At 32.7% G+C, this 20,659-nt stretch overlaps 1 protein-coding gene across 8 annotated transcripts in view; it reads right to left on the reverse strand.

The window, feature by feature from the left end:
- Positions 1–20,659, reverse strand: part of LOC136028706 (calpain-B-like) — a 182,655-nt gene that overhangs the window by 153,769 nt on the left and 8,227 nt on the right. For 4 of the 8 annotated variants that reach the window (XM_065706569.1, XM_065706567.1, XM_065706562.1 and 1 more), the window contains exons 2-3: positions 14,746–14,769; positions 9,462–9,721 (exon numbers count right to left, since the gene is read on the reverse strand). In XM_065706569.1, the coding sequence (XP_065562641.1) occupies positions 9,462–9,721; positions 14,746–14,769 (284 nt within the window). The remainder of the gene's footprint in view (positions 1–9,461; positions 9,722–14,745; positions 14,770–20,659) is intronic. The other 4 variants (XM_065706570.1, XM_065706568.1, XM_065706565.1 and 1 more) reach the window with 1 other exon arrangement.

The following is a 20,659-nucleotide window of genomic DNA, read 5'->3' on the forward strand; positions in this document are numbered from 1 at the left end:
GCTTTGTTGATTGCTAATCGAACATTCCTTTTGTCCTGGTCGCTTTCTCTTTGAGTGTCGTCATTTATTTTTTTCTTTTTTAGTTCTTTTAGTTTTTACCTTTTTTAGTTTTTTTTTAGTTTTTAGTTTTTTTAGTTTTTTACCTTTTTTTAGTTTTTTTAGTTTTTTAGCTTTTTTATTTTTTTTATTAGTTTTTAGTTTTTTTGTAGTTTTTGCCTTTTTTTTTAGTTTTTTGTCCTGGTCGCTTTCTCTTTGAGTGTCGTCATTTATTAGTTTTTTCCTTTTTTTTTTTAGTTTTTTATTGGTTTTTACCTTTATTTTAGCTTATTTTTCAGTTTTTTCCTTTTTTTTTAGTTTTTTTTTTATTTTTTATTTTTTTTAGTTTTTTACCTTTTTTTAGTTTTTTTAGTTTTTTTAGTTTTTTAGCTTTTTTACTTTTTTTATTAGTTTTTAGTTTTTTTTTGTAGTTTTTGCCTTTTTTTAGTTTTTTCAGTTTTTTTTTTAGTTTTTTATTGGTTTTTTACCTTTATAGTTTTTTTAGTTTTTTAGCTTTTTTATTTTTTTTATTAGTTTTTAGTTTTTTTTTTGTAGTTTTTGCCTTTTTTTTAGTTTTTTCAGTTTTGACGTCACCTAATCCAGTTTTTTCAGGTGACGTCACCTGACACATCCATCCACACATCCATCCACACATCCACAGACAGACAACTTATTTTTATATATATAGATATATATATATATATATATATATATATATATATATATATATATATATATATATATATATATATATATATATATATATATATATATATATATATATATATATATATATATATATATATATATATATATATATATATACTAGCTGTTGGGGTGGCGCTTCGCGCCACCCCAACACCTAGTTGGTGGGGGCGCTTCGCGCCCCCCCCCAAGCCCCCCCGCGCGCGTAAGTCGTTACGCGCCATATTAGTTACGCGCCATTGTAGTTGTGTCCCTATGTCCCACCTGTGAATATAGATAGATAGATATATATATATATCTATATATATAAAAATAAGTTGTCTGTCTGTGGATGGATGGATCAGGTGACGTCACCTGAAAAAACTGGATCAGGTGACGTCAAAACTGAAAAAACTAAAAAAAGGCAAAAACTACAAAAAAAACTAAAAACTAATAAAAAAAATAAAAAAGCTAAAAAACTAAAAAAACTAAAAAAAGGCAAAAACTACAAAAAAAACTAAAAACTAATAAAAAAGCTAAGAAACAAAAAAAAACTAAAAAAAACTAAAAAAACTAAAAAAAGGTAAAAAACTAAAAAAAATAAAAAATTAAAAAAAACTAAAAAAAAGGAAAAAAACTGAAAAATAAGCTAAAATAAAGGTAAAAACCAATAAAAAACTAAAAAGAAAAAAAGGAAAAAACTAAAAAAAATTTTCATCTAAAAAACTAAAAAAAACTAAAAAAGGTAAAAACTAAAAGAACTAAAAAAGAAAAAAATAAATGACGAAACTCAAAGAGAAAGCGACCAGGACAAAAGGAATGTTCGATTAGCAATCAACAAAGCACCGGGACACAGGGAGTATAAATGACGACCAGGACATAAGTAAAAAAAAAACTATCTATATATATAAAAATAAGTTGTCTGTGGATCTGTGGATCGTGGATCAGGTGACGTCACCTGAAAAAACTGGATCAGGTGACGTCAAAACTGAAAAAACTAAAAAAAGGCAAAAACTACAAAAAAAAACTAAAAACTAATAAAAAAAATAAAAAAGCTAAAAAACTAAAAAAACTAAAAAAAGGCAAAAACTACAAAAAAAACTAAAAACTAATAAAAAAGCTAAAAAACTAAAAAAAACTAAAAAAAAGGCAAAAACTACAAAAAAACTAAAAACATAAAAAAAATAAAAAAGCTAAAAAACTAAAAAAACTAAAAAAACTAAAAAAAGGTAAAAAACTAAAAAAACTAAAAACTAAAAAAAAATAAAAAAAAGGAAAAAAACTGAAAAATAAGCTAAAATAAAGGTAAAAACCAATAAAAAACTAAAAAAAAAAACTGAAAAAACTAAAAAAAGGCAAAAACTACAAAAAAACTAAAAACTAATAAAAAAAGTAAAAAAGCTCAAAAACTAAAAAAACTAAAAAAACTAAAAAAACTAAAAAAAGGTATAAAACTAAAAAAAATAAAAATAAAAAAAAAACTAAAAAAAAGGACAAAACTGAAAAATAAGCTAACATAAAGGTAAAAACCAATAAAAAACTAAAAAGAAAAAAAGGAAAAAACTAAAAAAAAATTTCATCTAAAAAACTTAAAAAAAACTAAAAAAGGTAAAAACTAAAAGAACTAAAAAAGAAAAAAATAAATGACGACACTCAAAGAGAAAGCGACCAGGACAAAAAGAATGATCGATTAGCAATCAACAAAGCACCGGGAAACAGGGAGTATAAATGACGACCAGGACATAAGTAAAAAAAAAAATTAACAAAACTAAAAAGAAGGTAAAAACTACAAAAAAACTAAAAAGAAAAAAAAACTAAAAACTAATAAAAAAACTAAAAAATCTAAAAATCTAAATAAACTAAAAAAGAAAAAAAAAGGAAAAAAATAAAGGAGAAAAACAAAACTAAAAAACGAATGTATATACAGACCGGTACACCGGGATACAAATGACGACCGGGACACAGGGAATATAAATGGCGACCGGGACACAGGGACACAACTACAACGGGGACACCGGGAGAAACAGGGGGATATAAATGACGACCGGGACAAAAAAACTAAAAAGAAAAAAAAACTAAAAACTAATAAAAAAACTAAAAAATCTAAAAATCTAAATAAGCTAAAAAAGAAAAAAAAGGAAAAAAATAAAGGAGAAAAACAAAACTAAAAAACGAATGTATATACAGACCGGGACACCGGGATACAAATGACGACCGGGACACAGGGAATATAAATGACGACCGGGACACAGGGACACAACTACAACAGGGACACCGGGGGGAAACAGGGGGATGTAAATGACGACCGGGACACCGGGACAGGGAATGGTCGATTAGCAATCACCATCAACAAAGCTCAAGGGCAATCATTAGAATCATGAGGTATAGATCTGAATACAGATTGTTTTCCCATGGACCATTATATGTTGCATGTTCAAGAGTCGGTAAACCTGACAATCTATTTATATGCAAAGACAATGGGACAGCAAAGAATGTTGTATATTCGCAAGTTTTACGTAGTTAAAACCATATATATATATATATATATATATATATATATATATATATATATATATATATATATATATATATATATATATATATATATATATATATATCTATATTCACAGGTGGGACATAGGGACACAACTACAATGGCGCGTAACTATTATGGCGCGTAACGACTTACGCGCGCGGGGGGGGCTTGGGGGGGGGCGCGAAGCGCCCCCACCAACTAGGTGTTGGGGTGGCGCGAAGCGCCACCCCAACAGCTAGTATATATATATATATATATATATATATATATATATATATATATATATATATATATATATATATATATATATATATATATATATATATATATATATATATATATATATATATATATATATATATATATATATATATATATATATATATATATATATATATGTGTTTTTAACTACGTAAAACTTGCGAATATACAACATTCTTTGCTGTCCCATTGTCTGTGCATATAAATAGATTTTCAGGTTTACCGACTCTTGAACATGCAACATATAATGGTCCATGGGAAAACAATCCGTATTCAGATCTATACCTCATGATTCTAATGATTGCCCTTGAGCTTTGTTGATGGTGATTGCTAATCGACCATTCCCTGAGTCGCCATCGTCATTTATATATCCCCCTGTGCACCCCGGCGTCCCCTTTGTAGTTATGTCCCTGTGTCCCGGTCGTCATTTATATTCCCTGTGTCCCGGTCGTCATTTGTATCCCGGTGTCCCGGTCTGTATATACATTCGTTTTTTAGTTTTGTTTTTCTCCTTTATTTTTTTCCTTTTTTCTTTTTTTTCTTTTTTAGTTTATTTAGATTTTTAGATTTTTTAGTTTTTTTATTAGTTTTTAGTTTTTTTGTAGTTTTTACCATTTTTTTAGTTTTTTTAGTTTTTTTTTTTTTACTTATGTCCTGGTCGTCATTATATATATTTATTCATATTTTTTTAGTTTTCTTTTTCTCTTTTATTTTTCAGTTTTTTCCTTTTTTTAGTTTTTTTCTTTTTTAGTTTTTAGTTTTTTTTAGTTTTTTACCTTTTTTTAGTTTTTTTTTAGTTTTTTTAGTTTTTTAGCTTTTTTATTTTTTTATTAGTTTTATTTTTTTGTAGTTTTTGCCTTTTTTCATTTTTTTCAGTTTTTTTTTAGTTATTAGATTTTTACCTTTTTTTAGTTTTTTTTAGTTTTTCAGCTTTTTTAGTTTTTTTTTCTTTTTAGTTTTTTTTGTAGTTTTTACCTTTTTTAGTTTTTTTCTTCTTTTGTATTAGTGTGAAATAATTCAGACGTCATATACGGACAAACATGACGTCACCTGATCCACAGATCCACACACAGACAACTTATTTTTATTTATATAGATATATATTTAACTACGTAAAACTTGCGAATATACAACATTCTTCGCTGTCCTATTGTCTGTCCATATAAATAGATTGTCAGGTTTACCAACTCTTGAACATGCAACATAATAATTGTCCATGGGAAAACAATTCGTATTCATATCTATACCGCATTTTTCTAACGATTGCCCTTGAGCTTTGTTGATGGTGATTGCTAATCGAACATTCCCTGTGTCCCCGTCGTCATCTATATATCCCCCTGTGCCCCCGGCGTCCCCGTTGGTGTTGTATCCCTGTGTCCAGGTCGTCATTTATATTCCCTGTGTCCCGGTCGTCATTTGTGTCCCGGTATCCCAGTCTGTAATTTCTCTTAGAGTGTCCTGGTCGTCATTTATATAGATATATAGATACAGTTTCATTTCAGTTTTTTTTCTTTTATAGTTTTTTCTTTTCTTATTTTTTTCTTTTTTAGTTTTTCTTTTTTAAGTTTCTTCTTTTTATTGATAATAAACCTCAAAATTTTGGGTATCTGTTTTAAGGTTTTCGAATTACCTTAATCTTTTGTCAAAATATATTGAAACATTTGTGGAATTCCCAGTTTTTTTAGTTTTTTCTTTTTTTTTAGCTGTTTAGGTTTTTTTTAGTTTTTTTTTTCTTTTTAGTTTTTTACCTTTTTATTTTTTTTACATTTTTCCTTTTTAAGTTTTTTTCTTTGTTTAATTTTTTATTTAGTTTTTTTTAGTTTTTTCTTTTTAGTTTTGTTTTTAGTTTTTTACCATTTTTGTTTTTTCGAATTACTTTAACCTATTGTCAAAATATTTCGAAATATTTATGCAATTTCCAGTTTTTACATTCTAGTTTGTTTTCTTTTATATATATAGAAGATATAATCTGGCGTAATGGACAGACAACTTATTTTTATATATATTGTCAAAATATATTGAAATATTTGTGCAATTCCCAGTTTGTTTAGTTTTTTCTTTTTTTTTAGTTTTTTAGCTTTTTTAGTTTTTTTTAGTTTTTTATCTTTTTTATTTTTTTATGTTTTTTCTTTTTGGGTTTTTTCTTTTTTTTATTTTTTCAATTTTTAATTTTTTTTTTAGTTTTTTCTTTTTAGTTTTTTTTTAGTTTTTTACCATTTTTCTTTTTTCGAATTACTTTAATTTAGTTTTTACCTTTTTTAGTTTTTTTTAGTTTTTTAGATGAAAATTTTTTTTAGTTTTTTCCTTTTTTTTCTTTTTAGTTTTTTATTGGTTTTTACCTTTATTTTAGCTTATTTTTCAGTTTTTTCCTTTTTTTTAGTTTTTTTTTATTTTTTAGTTTTTTTAGTTTTTTACCTTTTTTTAGTTTTTTTAGTTTTTTTTAGTTTTTTAGCTTTTTTACTTTTTTTATTAGTTTTTAGTTTTTTTTTGTATTTTTTGCCTTTTTTTAGTTTTTTCAGTTTTTTTTTAGTTTTTTATTGGTTTTTACCTTTATTTTAGCTTATTTTTCAGTTTTTTCCTTTTTTTAGTTTTTTTTAGTTTTTAGTTTTTTTAGTTTTTTACCTTTTTTAGTTTTTTTAGTTTTTTTAGTTTTTTAGCTTTTTTATTTTTTTTATTAGTTTTTAGTTTTTTTTGTAGTTTTTTCCTTTTTTTTAGTTTTTTTAGTTTTTTCCTTTTTTTTATTTTTTTTTATTTTTTATTTTTTTTAGTTTTTTACCTTTTTTTAGTTTTTTTAGTTTTTTTAGTTTTTTAGCTTTTTTACTTTTTTTATTAGTTTTTAGTTTTTTTTGTAGTTTTTGCCTTTTTTTAGTTTTTTCAGTTTTTTTTTAGTTTTTTATTGGTTTTTACCTTTATTTTAGCTTATTTTTCAGTTTTTTCCTTTTTTTTTTAGTTTTTTTTAGTTTTTAGTTTTTTTAGTTTTTTTTTAGTTTTTTTAGTTTTTTTAGTTTTTTAGCTTTTTTATTTTTTTTATTAGTTTTTAGTTTTTTTTGTAGTTTTTGCCTTTTTTTAGTTTTTTTAGTTTTTTAGCTTTTTTATTAGTTTTTAGTTTTTTTTGTAGTTTTTGCCTTTTTTTAGTTTTTTTAGTTTTTTAGCTTTTTTATTTTTTTTATTAGTTTTTAGTTTTTTTTTGTAGTTTTTGCCTTTTTTTAGTTTTTTCAGTTTTGACGTCACCTGATCCAGTTTTTTCAGGTGACGTCACCTGATCCATCCACAGATCCACAGACAACTTATTTTTATATATATAGAAGATATATATATGTATATATATATATATATATATATATATATATATATATATATATATATATATATATATATATATATATATATATATATATATATATATATATATATATATATATATATATATATATATATATATATATATATATATATATATATATATATATATATATATATATATATATATATATATATATATATATATATATATATATATATATATATATATGTATATATATATATATATATATATATATATATATATATATATATATATATATATATATATATATATATATATATATATATATATATATGTATATATATATATATATATATATATATATATATATATATATATATATATATATTTATATGTATACTAGCTGTTGGGGTTGCGCTTCACGCACCCCAACACCTAGTTGGTGGGGGCGCTTCGCGCCCCCCAAGCCCCCCCGCGCTCGTAAGTCGTTACGCACCATATTAGTTACGCGCCATTGTAGTTGTGTCCCTATGTCCCACCTGTGAATATAGATATAAATATATATATATATATATATATATATATATATATATATATATATATATATATATATATATATCCATATATATATATTTACATATATATATATATATATATATATATATATATATATATATATATATATATATATATATATATATATATATATATATATATATATATATATGTGTGTTTTTAACTACGTAAAACTTGCGAATATACAACATTCTTTGCTGTCCCATTGTCTGTGCATATAAATAGATTGTCAGGTTTACCGACTCTTGAACATGCAACATATAATAGTCCATGGGAAAACAATCCGTATTCAGATTTATACCTCATGATTCTAATGATTGCCCTTGAGCTTTGTTGATGGTGATTGCTAATCGACGATTCCCTGTGTCGCCGTCGTCATTTATATATCCCCCTGTGCCCCCCGGCGTCCCCGTTGTAGTTGTGTCCCTGTGTCCCGTTCGTCATTTATATTTCCTGGGTCCCGGTCGTCATTTGTGTCCCGGTGTCCCAGTCTGTGATTTCTCTTTGAGTGTCCCGGGCGTCACTTATATTCCTTGTGTCCCGGTCGTCATTTGTGTCCCGGTGTCCCGGTCTGTATATACATTCGTTTTTGAATTGGTCTTTTTTTTTAGTTTTTTACCTTTTTTTTAGTTTTTTTAGTTATACCTCTTGATTCTAATGATTGCCCTTGAGCTTTGTTGATGGTGATTGCTAATCGAACATTCCCTGTGTCCCCGTCGTCATTCAAAATTGTAAAATGTCACCTAAGATGTGCCCTTTTGAGGGGGAAGGAGTCGATGTAGGTTCTTCAAAATATCACCCCAAAAGATCATTAAGGCTCTGGATCCATTCCTGGGAGTTCTATTCATCTAATGCAACTACTTTCTAAGATCAACATAAGACCTAGAATTTTACAAATCCTTCACTGATCAATCATAAAAATTACACTAGAAACTTAAACAGTGGTCGAATCTCCAATTTATGGACGGGATAAATTATTGGCGCTTTAGTCAAACGAAATTTTGTTTTTTCCATAAGGCCGGTTACAATGCGACTTTGGCATTACGCGCCACGGAGCATGGATGATGAATCGTGTGAAGCCATGGCTGATTTCCAGACATTTGTTGGATCATTTAAGTATTTTCTCGTTTGAATACAAGGGAACAACTTGTTATTTCAAATAGACGACAGATTCCCAACAAAGAGAAAACGAGAGATTTCGTATAATTCTATTTAAAAAGAGTTCTTCAGTGTCATTGGTTTGCACCAATATTCTCGTAAGCCAATCTTAAGAAGTTTCTAAGAAAATATTTTTTCGCTTGCTGATCAGTGGTCTGCGTTGTGCAGGTACCGATCTCCTGATTTGCTGCCATCGGCCGGAAGTGCAATGCGTCACTGCGGGTAAATCATCCGACCTTCCCGTGTTTTCCCCCAGGTTTCTCTAGGTACCCATTTAGAGCTGAGCTTATAGAGTCACACCATTGACTCCCGTTCCAAACCAAATAACCAGCAACACCAGTTCTCGAACCCCTGATCTCAGGATTTCAAGCCTGGAGCGCTAGCAACTCGGCTAGGATGGCTAGAACGTAAGCTATTCCCATCATCTGGTTTTTCTGTAATTTTAGAGAGGAACATAAGTTGGCTTCTCCGAAAGGGCTCGTCTTGATTGATATCATTCACCCCGCCAGGAGCATTTTTTGGAGGTGGATCATTTTTGGACAACCAGCTATGATTAGACAGCCTTCTAAAATTCGTAAGGTTATGATTGGCTGTCTAATTAAAGCTGACCCTGCTGCTGACAGGGGGAACGATGTCGATCAAGACGAGGCTATAACCTTCGCATCTTTTATTGTTTTCTTGGTTTTCATTGAATTTTATAGAAGTTTACTCTTGCTTACAAGAAAATTCAGTCCGAGCAGGAGGAGGAGGATTTTTAGAGAGCTGTAACCTCACTGTCAATTCTCTGGTTAGTTCGGCACATAAAGAGACCAGGATCTGAGACGGAGTAGCCACGTTCGCGCAAAGGACTCACGCAACCGGTTCAGAACAAGCCATGTGTTTTCAAGATGTAAAAGTCGAATTAGCAAAAAGAGAAAAACATACCAACATAACCGGACAAGCTTTATGGGTATGTCCAAGGTAGCACACATCCACTTTACCACGGTTGTAGTTGAACGACGGGGGTAGCACTGTTGGACCGGCTTTTTCAACAACAAGTTTCGTGAGGCTATCGAGCAGTCCACCTTCACCTCCCTCTCCTCCTCCAGAAGAGGCTATTACATTTTGTATTAAGCCTCCCAGAAGTCCTCCGAACCCAAAACCAGCAGCTCCTCCTCCGAAACTTTCAAGCGCAGAGGATAATCCTGCAAGTTAAAAACACTTCTAGAAAATCATAATAAAAAGTATGTATCACAATTACAATTTTACCGTAATTAAGAGCATATTGTAATTAAATTTGAAGCATTAAAACTGTGAATTTATGAAATTTCGTGGGTTTCTTGAATCATATTTTTATTAACATCGGGTAATGGAGGAGGGTTATAGCCACTCTGTGCAGTTAATTCTGCAAAAGCATATGACAAAAAAATGCTAAGGAGGAATATAAACGAATGCATGGATTTTATTTCCAACTAAAAAGACGTGATGTCACTAGTAGAAAAAATACAAAGAAAAATCAAACAAATAAAATAAATTAGAAAAATAAATATAAACGAATAAATCAAGGCAGAAGCACCCCAGACAAAAACAAACGAAAAAATAAACAAATGAGAGACAACCACAGACGAACAGAACAACAACCAATACAAAAAAATCGCATAAAATCACTAAATAAGAAAGCGTCTGATGTTCGTTTCTGTTTACGCTTCTAGAGAACCTCTAAGCAGTGCTCTCGGATTTTTTGGTGTTTTCTCGAGTCTCCCAAAAATGAAGTCGGATTCCCGGAAATCCCCCCAGTAATAAGATTGGTAAATACATGACCGTTAGCGCAAAGCACAAATCGTTGTTTATATATATTTATATATATATATATATATATATATATATATATATATATATATATATATATATATATATATATATATATATATATATATATATATATATATATATATATATATATATATATATATATATATATATTGAATTGAATTTATTTATAACCCGTTATAATACACATGAAAAACGGAGTATAATATGAATAAAAGAAAAGAGGAAAAAGAAAATTACCTAAAAAACTAAACAAAAAACTTTGCAACACTTCACCTTACTTAAAAACACTTAAAACATACAAAAGCAACACATTCATTGAATCAAAATGGCGCTCCATGGGTGCCGACCAATTCTATTATTATGAGCTTCTATGCTTTTTCTGAAAGAAGCATTCGGGTCTATGATGCCGTATCTTTTAATGACCCAGGAGTTGCTTGACCATGGTGGAAGGGCAAGCAGGTATTTGGCATACCGGAAATAGATTCGCCGAAGCTCCTTCGTCTCGGTTATCGTAAACGTACGAAAAGGTGAAAGGTATAGGAAATTCGGGAGTGCAGAAGCATTGTAAAGTTTCGCTAGCAGTTTGCGGTTGAGTCGAAGTTTGTTTGCTACCAAGCTTCCGTATGCAGTTGCTGTTCGACGTTGGAAATGAAGGATCAAGAGCCTTCTAGTTGCTTTAAGAGTGTCACCGATAGGAAGCCCTAAACATTTCATTTGTGATTTTGGGGAAACTGGCGCGCCGTCGAGATTAATAGTAAATCCTGCTCGAGTTTCAACCCAGTTGAACAGAACCACGTCCGATTTTTCTCTATTGAATGTAAGGTTAATCTTAGCATATTCTTTACTTAAAATAGCAAAATTTCTTTAGAACGACTGTACTGTTCGACTGGGGTTAAAAATATCATCTGCATAAGCGATAAGTGACACATCAATCCCTTTTAAAATACAAGAAGGAACTACGTTGGATTGAGCGTTCAGGATACAGTTATTAAAGGCAACTGGACTTAAAGGACTGAACTAGACTTAACTGGACTTATTAAAGGACTGGAATAACGAAACGTGTTATGGTCCCATCAGGTAGCCTGATTACAACAGCAATATGGTTATACATATCACACAAAGCACGAATGGCAGACGTGTCAACTCCCCGTTTATATAGCTCAAGGAGAATTTGTGCGTGAATCAGAGAGTCGAAAGCATGGCTTACATCATGACTACCTAGGACGAGCGAATCACCAGACTTACCAGCATCTATAAGTATTGATGATAGTGCAGTAAGCGCGTGGGCACACCTTAGGCCTTTTTGGAATCCAAACTGATATGGCGGCATGTAGCATTTATCTGTAAGTTCTGGCATTACGAGTGTTTCAAAAATCTTGCAGAAAGTAGTAGCAACTGTAATAGGGCGATATGAAGAACACTCATTCAGCATTTTTTTTTTTTTTTTGGAACAGGAGTAAGACGACCAGAAGAGAACGAGGTTGGAACTATTCCAGTTGTGAACACCATTTCGAACATGAGATCAAGGTGACAAAATAGTAGGGGACTTCCAAGAAGAATGTGTTAAGCACAAATATTATCTGTGCCCCTCGATAAAGGTTTCTTAATTTTTTGCGCAGAATTCATAATATCAGACAGTGAAACAATAAACGTATAGTCTTTTTTGACAGTATCCGATTGAGATCACATTTAAGGGGATATTCTACTTTGGAATCAGGTTCTGAAAACTCTTTCAAAAAATGCTGTTGCCAGGCCTCAGCAGAGATATGAGCTGACGGAGCGTTTCTTTCACTCTGGTTGCGGGTCAAACTTTTCTAGTTCTTTGGAAAAATGGCGCTTTGTGGAAATCCGTAGTTGGTTCACTATGCCGTCCTTGGGTCTCCCGCATTCTATCCACATGCCTAGCCAAAATTTGACCTTCTGGCAGGATGGGTCCCAGGACCAGCCCTTAACTTGTGACCCAGCACAGACTCTGGATCGAGGGACAAAGTGCGATTCCGCTTGTAGTAGCGCATGCGAAATAAGTGACGAGTACATATTTAGTTTTAGACGAATTTCAGACGTGGGAATAGGTACTGATGTTTGGAACAAGTCAGAAGGTATTTTTATCTTCGAAAATAGATTATCAAGCCATATAGATTATCAAGCCATGATAACTTTGAAAAGATTCTATTGAGCCCCATTTGGTTGTGGGGAAGTTCGGAGAAACACTGAAAAATTCGGAGACATTGGAATCGATTTCCCTCAGTTCTCTTCAGCACAACCGCGTACGGATGAGGGACGTTGTAACCTTCACTAATCTCTGGGTTTACTTCCAAGAATGCATAAGCAGTGGAAATTTAGGTCTCAGTTATCAGTTGACACTTTTAAGAAGGTAACACAATAAAATTTTGAAAACAACTTTTAACAAATCCTAAAATTCTTACTTATATCAAACAGTTCGTGGTAACGAACTGTAGTAAGGAGCGACCCGGCTCAATAGTAACCAAAACTCTGAAAAATGGAATTTTCATACCAATATCTACATCAAAAGAATCACATTTTAATGCTGATTTTAAATATATAAGTCTCATCAAGTTTAGTCTTACCCATCAAAAGTTACGAGCCTGAGAAAATTTGCCTTATTTTAGAAAATAGGGGAAAACAACCCCCTAATAGTCATAGAATCTTAACAAAAATCACACCATTAGATTAAGCGTATCAGAGAACCCTATTGCAGAAGTTTCAAGCTCCTATCTACAAAAATGTGGAATTTTGTATTTTTTGCCAGAAGGCAGGTCACGGATGCATGTTTATGTGTTTGTTTGTTTTTTTTGGTTTTTTTCCCAGGGGTGATCGTATCGACCCAGTGGTCCTAGAATGTAGCGAGAGGGCTCATTCTAACGGAATTGAAAATCTCTAGTGCCCTTTTTAAGTGACCAAAAAAATTGGAGGGCACCTAGGCCCCCTCCCGCGCTAATTATTTTCCCAAAGTCAACGAATCAAAATTCTGAGATAGCCATTGTATTCAGTGTAGTCGAAAAACCGTATAACTATGCCTTTGGGGACCACTTACTCCCCCACAGTCCTAATGGGAGGCACTACAATTTACAAACTTTGACCAGTGCTTACATATAGTAATGGTTATTGGGAAGTGTACAGACGTTTTCAGGGGGATTTTTTGGTTGGTAGAGGGGTTGAGAATAGGGGGATGTGTTGGGGGAACTTTCCATCGAAGAATTTGTCATGGGGGAAGAAAATTTCCATGAAGGGAGCGCAGGATTTTCTAGCATTATTAAAAAAAACAATGAAAAAATAAATATGAAAAAGTGTTTTCAACTGGAAGTAAGGAGCAGCATTAAAACTTAAAAGGAACAGAAATTACCCCGCATATGAGGGGTTCACCACCTCCTAATACTTCGCCCTTTACACTAAAGTATTTTTAGTAATTTCAACTATTTATTCTAAGGCTTTTGTGATTCATGGGTCATTCTTAATGAATTGGGGCAAAATTTAAGCCTTAGTGTAAAGAGCGAGGTACTGACGAGAGGGTGAACCCCCTCAGATATGTAATAAAAACACGAGAATACAAAAGTTCGTTACGTAAGCTAATTTATAACTTACGTATATCTTTTACTAATAAAAACATTCGTAAAAAATTAAAAGTTCTAGTTGCCTTTTTAAGTAACCAAAAAATAGGAGGGCAACTAGGCTTCCTCCCCCACCCCTTTTTTCTCAGGATCATTCGATCAAAACTATAAGAAAGCCATTTAGACAAAAAAAAAATGCAAATTTCGTTTTAATTATTCTTCTGCGGAGAGCCAAAATCAAAACATGCATTGATTCAAAAACGTTCAGAAATTAAATAAAAAAAAACAGTTTTTTTAACTGAAAGTAAGGAGCGACATTAAAACTTAAAACGAACAGAAATTACTTCGTATATGAAAGGGGCTGCTTCCTCATCAACGTCCCGCTCTTTACGCTAAAGTTTTTTACTGCTTTAAAAAGTAGAGTTAAGAGAAAGAGTCAAACTTGTAATAATAATAATTAATAACTCTAAAATTGCAATTCCGATCTATTTTTTTTGTCAGTCTTAGCTTTGGTATGATAACCTAAAGTTACAATTGGTCGATAGGAGAGTAAAGCGAGGTCTCTTCCGATTATTTTATAGGTACCAATCTGGAGAAAGGAAAGGGAAGAAAAATGAAAAAAAAATGAAAGAAAAGAAAGCATGGAATCTTCTAATCAGCTTATATATGAATTAAGACAAAGAAGAAATATGCAGTCCACTTTAAGTTTTCTTGTCCTAGTGACCTTTCTTACACAGATCAAACAGGGCTAAAGGCAAGAAATTGCTTTATCTAGAAATTCCGGAGAAGGCGAAACTGCAAGTTGAAATTTAGTTTATTTATCTTACCTGTGATTTTAAGTCCTGGTAAGCCTTAAAATAAATAGATCCATTAATTGAAGCAAAATCAAAATCAAATTTTAATCCAGGCAGCAGTTAACTTAAAAAAACAACAACAAAGTAATATTACCACATTCTTGCTATTATTGACAAAATACCTACAGTGCTTTTCAAACCTAACATATCAACGTCTGCATATATTTCATTTGCATCAGACAAACAAGAATAGATAAAATAAAAATCAAGAAAAGAAAATGTAGAGAAAATATAACTTAACTACAGCAACAACTCAAAAATTCAAACCCAGCCCTGCCAGTTTCATGGCTTCTTAGATGCACTTCCAGCTCCTGAAGCTTTCTGTCTGGGTCGTGGAAACCATTATCAAACAGTTCATGGTAACGAACTGTAGTAAGGAGCGACCCGGCTCAATAGTAACCAAAACTCTAAAAAATGGAATTTTGGTACCAATAGCTACATCAAAAGCATCGCATTTTTAAGCTGATTTTAAATATATAAGTTTCATCAAGTTTAGTCTTACCCATCAAAAGTTACGAGCCTGAGAAAATTTGGGTTATTTTAGAAAATAGGGGGGGAACCCCCTAAAAGTCATAGAATCGTAACGAAAATCACACCATCAGATTCAGCGTATCAGAGGACACTACTGTAGAAGTTTCAAGCTCCTATCTACAAAAATGTGGAATTTTATATTTTTTGCCAGAAGGCAGATCACGGATGCGTGTTTATTTGTTTGTTTGTTGTTTTTTTTTCCCAGGGGTGATCGTATCGACCCAGTTGTCCTAGAATGTTGCAAGAGGGCTCATTCTAACGGAAATGAAAAGTTCTAGTGCCCTTTTTAAGTGACCAAAAAAATTGGAGGGCACCTAGGCCCCCTCCCACGCTAATTATTTTCCCAAAGTCAACGGATCAAAATTCTGAGATAGCCATTTTATTCAGGGTATTTGAAAAACCTTATAACTATGTCTTTGGGGACGACTTACTCCCCCACAGTCCCCGTGGGAGGGGTTACAAGTTCAAAACTTTGACCAGTGCATACATATAGTAATGGTTATTGGGGAGTGTACAGGCGTTTTCAGGAGGATTTTTTGGTTGGAGGCAGGGGTTGAGAAGAGGGGGATATGCTGGGGGAACTTTTTCATCGAGGAATTTGTCATGGGGGAAGAAAATTTCCATGAAGAGAGCGCAGGATTCGCTAGCATTAATTAAAAAAAAACAATGAAAAAATAAATATGAAAAAGTTTTTTTCAGCTGGAAGTAAGCAGCAGCATTAAAACTTAAAACGAACAGAAATTATTACCCATATGAGGGGCTCACCTCCTCCTAATACCTCGCTCTTTACGCTAAAGTATTTTTAGTAATTTCAACTATTTATTCCGCGGCTTTTGTGATTCAGGGGTCATTCTTAATGAATTGGGACAAAATTTAAGCTTTAGTGTAAAGAGCAAGGTACTGACGAGGGGGCAAACCCCCTCATATATGTAATAAAAACATGAGAATACGAAAGTGCTTTACGTAAGCTAATTTATAAGTTACGTATATCTTATACTTATAAAAAGATTCGTAAAAAATTAAAAGTTCTAGTTGCCTTTTTAATTAACCGAAAATCGGAGGGCAACTAGGCTTCCTCTCCCGCTCTTTTTTTCTCAAAACCATTCGATCAAAATTATGAGAAAGCCATTTAGCCAAAAAAAAAAATATATACAAATTTAATTTTAATTATTCCTCTGCGGAGAGCCAAAATCAAAACATGCATTGATTCAAAAAGTTCAGAAATTAAATAAAAAAAAACAAGTTTTTTTAAACGAAAGTAAGGAGCGACATTAAAACTTAAAACGAACAGAAATTACTCCGTATATGAGCTTGGGCCCCTGGAAAATCTGGGGTGGGCATTTGCCCACCCCCGACCCCCCCCCAAATGGCGCATCTGCTCTGCCCCTCACCTATAATAACTATGGGCAATGACTCGAAATGGACAACTTAATCTTGGCATCTTTTCCTTGTTTTAACCAGACAGATATACCGTGAAATAATATTTTAATGTGAATAAAACGATTGACTGTGTATAAATCTACACATAAATTTTAACTGTTTATATATCTGTCCAACGGTAAACAGCAAAAATGTACAGGGCTGATCAAGTGTTTGAAAAGTAGGCTATGAAAGGAATATTTTCAAAAAATGGCAATTTTAAAAGTGTTTTCATATATTTTGTAAACATTAGCGTATTTAGTTCATTTATTTAGTAATTAGTGTATTTTGATGAGAGTATACAATGGTGAAGTTTTAAGAAAAATAAAATTCCCGATGCATATACGAAATAAATATCCATATTTTCCTTTATATAATATTCTGTACATTAAGTACGAGTATAAGCGCCTCTACGCTCCTCACACGATGATGTCCCATTGCCGATTTGTTTTGTTTATTCTTTATTAATATGTGTACTTTTATTTTCAGCCCTTTGCCCTTTCTGAGGGGGCATCCACTTTCAGAAATTACATGAAAGTTCTTAAGCCGAACTGGCCAGACATGACAATAAACAACCAAGAGAGATAAAACTCTACAAAAAGAAAACTTAAAACGAGACGACGGCCAGTAAAATTGAAAGACTAAAACAACGCGGATATTACATACACCAGGTGGCCCGTGCCAAGCGTGGCAAAAGTGTGCCAAGCGCGGTGGGAAGTGTGCCAAGCATGGCGGAGATTGTGCCAAGCGTTTCAGAGACTGCGCCAAGCGTGGCGGAACTTTGGTGAACACGGCGTTCTGAAATGTATGGTATGCTCGGTTGGCAGAAAATGGGCGCCCCCTCGGTCCATCCTTCTGCTTCCAAAATCGTTCTGCAATATTTTCACGTTTCTAGCCTGATTAGTTTCAGTAGCAAGATGACAAAACTATAGTAGCTAAACAATGGCCATCAAACTTTTGCAAAGTCAGTCTTCAACAAAAGGAATTTTTTGCAAGAATGAATTGGAATATTTAGTTTGGAAGTTTATTTGGTTTTAGACGGGAAGTCGCATTCGCACAATAAATTGATCTCACGATATATTTATTTAGTTCGTAAAAATCAAACAGTTCGTGGTGACGAACTGTAGTAAGGAGCGACCCGGCTCAATAGTAAACGAAACTCTAAAAAACGGAATTTTGATGCTAAAAGATACATCAAAAGAATTGGATTTTCATGCTGATTTTAAGCATATAAGTTTTATCAAATTTAGTCTTTGTCATCAAAAGTTACTTGCCTGAGAAAATTTGCCTTATTTTGGAAAATATGGGGAAACACCACCTAAAAGTCATAGAATCTTAACGAAAAACACACCATCGCATTCAGCGTATCAGAGATCCCTTAAACAAAAATTTCAAGCTCCCATCTACAAAAATGTGGAATTTCGTATTTTTTGCCAGAAGACAGATCACGGGTGCGTGTTTATTTGGTTTTTTTTTTGTTTTTTTTTTTTCTTTCCCCAGGGGTCATCGTATCGACCAAGTGGTCCTAGAATGTTGCAAGAGGGCTCATTCTAACGGAAATGAAAAGTTCTAGTGCCCTTTTTAAGTGACCAAAAAAATGGAGGGCACCTAGGCCCCCTCCCACGCTCATTTTTTCCTAAATTCAACGGATCAAAATTTTGAGATAGCCATTTTGTTCGGCATAAGTCGAAAACCATAATAACTATGTCTTTTGGGAAGACTTATTCCCCCAAAGTTCCTGGGGGAGGGGCTGCAAGTTAAAAACTTTGACCAGTGTTTACATACATTAATGGTTATTGGGAAGTGTACAGACGTTTTCAGGGGGATTTTTTGGTTTGGAGGTGAGGTTGTGGGGAGGGGGCTATGTGGGAGGATCTTTCCTTGGAGGAATATGTCATGGGGGAAGAGAAATTCAATGAGAGCCAAAATCAAACATGCATTAATTCAAAAACGTTCAGAAATTAAATAAAAAAAAATAGTTTTTTTAACTGAAAGTAAGGAGCGACATTAAAACTTAACACGAACAGAAATTACTCCGTATACGAAATGGGTTGTCCCCTCCGCAATCCCTCGCTCTTTACGCTATAGTTTGACTCTTTGCCACAGTTCTACTTTTTAAAACAATTGAAAACTTTAGCGTAGAGAGCGAGGGACTGCGGAGGGGACAACCCATTTCATATACGGAGTAGTTTCTTTTCGTTTTAAGTTTTAATGTCGCTCCTTACTTTCAGTTAAAAATACTAGTTTTTTTTATTTAATAGTACTCATAGCTTGAATAAAGAAAACAAATCTGAAGTACGAAGAATGTACAAAGCCGAAGCTTTAGGATAAAAATGAGTAATGTGCCTTTAAAAAAAAGAAGGTTTCAAAATTTGGACAACTGAAAATAATTGATCTTTTAAAAAACTGGTTAGGAAAGGAAGTAAGTTTTTCCCGTGCTATTAGTTAATTAAGAGACAGTGACAGAAATATGAATTTTAGCAGAAGCGTTGTAGGGACGCCGATGCCAATAAGGGATAAGGGACAATTTTGCTCCCCGCAGTATAGTTGGTGAAATCAGATGAAGCATCAGCAGATTGCGGATATTAGTCACAACTCTGCCTTATAACGGCTTAATTGGTTTATTTTATCCAGCCAGACAATCATATGGTTCGGATTTTTGATTCCTTCCTTATAATCGTCCTTACAAATTCCCCTATAAACGTTCTAGGTGGAACTGTTGCTCAACATTTGTGACTATGATCTTCAGCTGTATATAATTGACAGTCGAGTGGAAAGGGCGTGGTAAAGCCAGTATAAAGAAGTTTATTCAAGGAAAGGGAGGGGCAGAGTGGAATCAATAAAACAAAAAGGTTGACGGGTTAACAGGGAAAATCTGGGAACTATACCTCCTATGCAAGGATCCAGTGCAGATTTGAAGCAGCAGTGACATCTGTAATTTAAGCCTAATAAATGCTTTTTATGGACGTGATGACAAGAACATAGAGCCGCCCGCTTCTTTCGTGACTGTGGTCAGGCGATCTTGGACTCCAAAAAGCATATAATAGGAAATGAGTTATTGCTTCTGATAATGTATGGATGCAGCCCTTTTCGAAACAAAACTTAGTGAAACGTATCTAAGTGTAAATAAGAGTTATTTATATATATTAGGATTAATTTTGAAGGGAGGGAAAAGGGGGGAGCCCCTACGTTCTTGCTATTAGGATATTTAGCTAAAAGAGTTATCAGATTCCGATCAGACTTGGTTGGAAACATATGTGTGTCCCAGCTGTACCCTTCATAAGTTCGTTCATACCATCATACCCCTCCGATCTCTGTCGGAGGAGGAAGGGCATCTCTGACTTCTTTTTGTTACAACTGTACAATTCTTTATAGAACTGTAACCACACTTCGTACTAAGTCAAAGTTAGTGTCTTAGTACTGTCCCTTGGGACTTTTTATCCGACCCAAACTACTCAGGAGGGAGTGCTCAAATTTAAACAGGAGGGGTTGCCGTGTTTTAATAAAACTGGTAAGGATTATGATGTTTTGTAATACAGTTTAGGGACCTTGCTGATTCCACCTAGTGGGGGAGGAAAGGCAGATCCTTAAATTTATGTTTGAACAATATCCAGAAATATCAATAAAACTAAAATGAATCGTTTTTCAAAACAGTCCCAGCATCCTTACCTCCGCGAAGTTCAACCAGGACTCTAGGACTCTTCAACCAGGAAGTTCTGGTTGAACTTCGCTGAGGTAAGGATGCTGGGACTGTTTTGAAAAACGGTTTATTTTAGTTTTTTTGATTTTATCCTCTTGTAAGTTGTTTTTATTATGCATCGGTATTGCTGAGGACGGCCCTTTGACATAGGGCCGAAATATTCATTCTAATTTGTTTCCCACTGTCTTGAGAAATTTCCTATTGTTCTTCTTGTTTTTGGTGTTTGTGCTTCACCTT

Source organism: Artemia franciscana, chromosome 7 (assembly GCF_032884065.1).
Source record: "Artemia franciscana chromosome 7, ASM3288406v1, whole genome shotgun sequence".
Classification (NCBI taxonomy): Eukaryota; Metazoa; Arthropoda; class Branchiopoda; order Anostraca; family Artemiidae; genus Artemia; species Artemia franciscana.